The sequence below is a fragment of the Vicia villosa genome, linkage group LG1 (genome assembly GCF_029867415.1).
Source record: "Vicia villosa cultivar HV-30 ecotype Madison, WI linkage group LG1, Vvil1.0, whole genome shotgun sequence".
In the NCBI taxonomy this organism is placed as follows: domain Eukaryota; kingdom Viridiplantae; phylum Streptophyta; class Magnoliopsida; order Fabales; family Fabaceae; genus Vicia; species Vicia villosa.
In genome coordinates, this window is record NC_081180.1 from 176,160,104 (window position 1) to 176,162,694 (window position 2,591).

General features: G+C 40.1%; 1 protein-coding gene across 1 annotated transcript; it reads left to right on the top strand.

The window, feature by feature from the left end:
- Window positions 1-342: 342 nt before the first annotated feature.
- On the top strand, window positions 343-2,217 carry LOC131659997 (uncharacterized). The gene is made up of 2 exons (XM_058929109.1): window positions 343-1,393; window positions 2,192-2,217. The coding sequence occupies exons 1-2, from the start codon at window positions 343-345 to the stop codon at window positions 2,215-2,217; spliced, it is 1,077 nt and encodes a 358-aa protein (XP_058785092.1).
- Window positions 2,218-2,591: the final 374 nt, after the last annotated feature.

The window sequence follows — 2,591 nt, forward strand, 5'->3', positions numbered from 1 at the left end:
CTCTTGTTCATACTCCTACTTCTTAACCAGTCGAATAATCAACCATGGGAGAACAACCGCGTCCTCTCAAATCTTATGCTATTCCTTCGCAAGGTGAACCTCGCAATAGCATTGCTGCTCCTGCTATTGAGGCGAACAATTTCGAGCTAAAACCATCATTGTTGTCAGCTGTACAACAAAACCAATTTTCTGGAAATGCGACGGAAGATCCTAATCTTCATTTGTTAGTGTTCTTGCAATACGCCTTTTTGTCTAAACCCATTGATCTGGGCTCTTAGCATGGCGGTCTTGCTAGGTGGAAAATAAAGCGCCAGGAAGACTTTCTTAAGTTCATTCCAGGTCATGACAGAATTGGCGGGTAAACACTGGAGCCAAGCTCTAGCTCTATCCCTCAGTGAAAAAGGAAAAAGGCGCAGTCGTATAGCTTCCGAACTGACGCCATTTGCTTTATTCAAAGCGTGGGAAAGATACAAAGACATGCTTAGACTTTGTCCGCATCACGGTTTAGAACAATGGTTAATCATCCATACCTTCTACAATGGTATCCTCTACAATACGAGACTTACAATTGACGCCGCCGCAGGTGGCGCACTGATGGATAAAGAATATGCTGATGCTTACACACTTATCGAAAGCATGGCTCAAAACCATTATCAATGGGGAAGCGAGAGAGCTCAATCAGAGAAAACTTTTGGAGAGAAATCTTCAACGAAGAATGGAATGTACGAGATAAGTAGCCTCGACTGCGTTAACGCCAAAGTCGATGCCCTAACTCGGATGATTGAAAACCTCACTATAGTACCTGTAGCCGCCGTGGCTGCTGTTTCCCCCAATTGCGAAATATGCGGAATGACTGGACATGCTGCTTCTGATTGCCATCTTTTGGCAGGAGTTTCCCCCGAACCAGTAAACTATGCTCAAGGAAACCCCTACTCAAACACGTATAACCCAGGATGGAAGAATCACCCTAATTTCTCGTACAAGAACAATAATGCTTTGTACGCACCTGGTCAAGCACCCAGTGTACCACCTGGATACCAAAAGGCACCATTCGCTGCTCCTAATGTCCCTAGGAAGTCTAACTTAGAAATAATGATGGAAAATTTCATAGCCACTCAAACCCAGACTAATAAGGATTTCATAAACCAGAACGTGCACACTAATGAGCAAATCAAACAGTTAGCGACCAAAGTAGACGCGTTGGCCACTCACAACAAGATGCTTGAGACACAAATCTCTCAAGTGGCACAACAACAAGCACCTACTGCCGCACCTACTGGGACGTTTCCAGGACAGCCACAACCAAACCCAAAAGGACATGCTCATGCTATTATTCTGCGAAGTTGTAGAGAGATGGATGAACCGACCGACCCCGGCAACGGCGAACAATGGGGTATGTCTATGAATATGACTGCAAGTGCACAGTCTTTCGCGTAGTTTTAAAAGATATCGAACCCACAGGGACTAAGAATCGACCTAATGTAGTTAATCGCTACTACGTAAATCTAAGGCTAATTATTCGATTGATTATCGATCGGTACGGGAATGAAAAAGAAATATTATTAAATTAAATTAGGATAATAATATCGGTATGCAATGGTCGGACTTCAGGGATCTAGTAAGCCATCGATGCGGATCTTAATTCAAAATCACTTTTCTGTAGAAATCATTAGTTTAAAAATCCTCCTCTCACACTCTCGTGTTTATTGATTATGATTTCACTATTAAACCTAAGTGAGCGCTCTCGCTGTATCAATTAAAGTTCAAAGTGATTTTTGAAAACCAATGAAAACTAATTACCCTTAAATCGCTCTCGCTGTATTTAAGGTTAATGCCTAATTTCTAAGGTCCAGTTAAAATCTTAAACTCTCGTTTCTATTGATCCTAACTTCTATTGTTTTTAACTCTCGTTACAAAACAGTTTAATTAAGCGTTTAGAAATATCAGCCAGACAAATAAATTTTATTAATAAACTACATCGACAGATTACTGGATTCCCTCGGTTATGTGACCTTACATACCGATAAAAGGTATTTAGCCAGACATGGTTTTAGTAGACAAATCAGAGCATTTATAACAGATATTAAATAACCCGGACATAATTTGATAAATTAACATAAACAAACAATAGTAATTAAATGCAAATAAATAACCTGAATTAAATTGCAGACTGGAAAATTGTATCTTGCAGTACCGAATCTTGAATCCGGGACTTGAATTAAATTCTAAAATTAAATCTAATACTGAAAAGTGAAACTAAATCTAAAGCTAGAAAAGAAAACTCAATCGCAATAGTATTTCCGGTGTGGAAATCTATTGCAAGAAGTGGGTAGGAAACAAGAACAGAGCTGGAAAATGCAGAAGAAATCTTGACGACAATAGGGTAAAAGTACGTCACCCTTTCAATAATTCTTGAAGGGTTTATATAGAGCTCTCAATTCTTGGATTTCTAACTTGTCTCGTAGCAGTTGCTGTTCTTTCGGCAGAGAAAATGGAGGAGAGAAAGTAATGTAACATCTCTTCTGGGCTTGAGTGTGTGACTTACATCACACACATATATTAAGGGGGTGACGAACGGATGGGGAGAGGCT

Excerpts from the sequence above, each read along its gene's own strand:
- LOC131659997 (XM_058929109.1), top strand. The coding sequence starts at position 343 with ATGACAGAATTGGCGGGTAAACACTGGAGCCAAGCTCTAGCTCTATCC. Across the intron at positions 1,394-2,191 it reads CGGCAACGGCGAACAATGGG|TACCGAATCTTGAATCCGGG; the intron begins GTATGTCTATGA and ends TGTATCTTGCAG.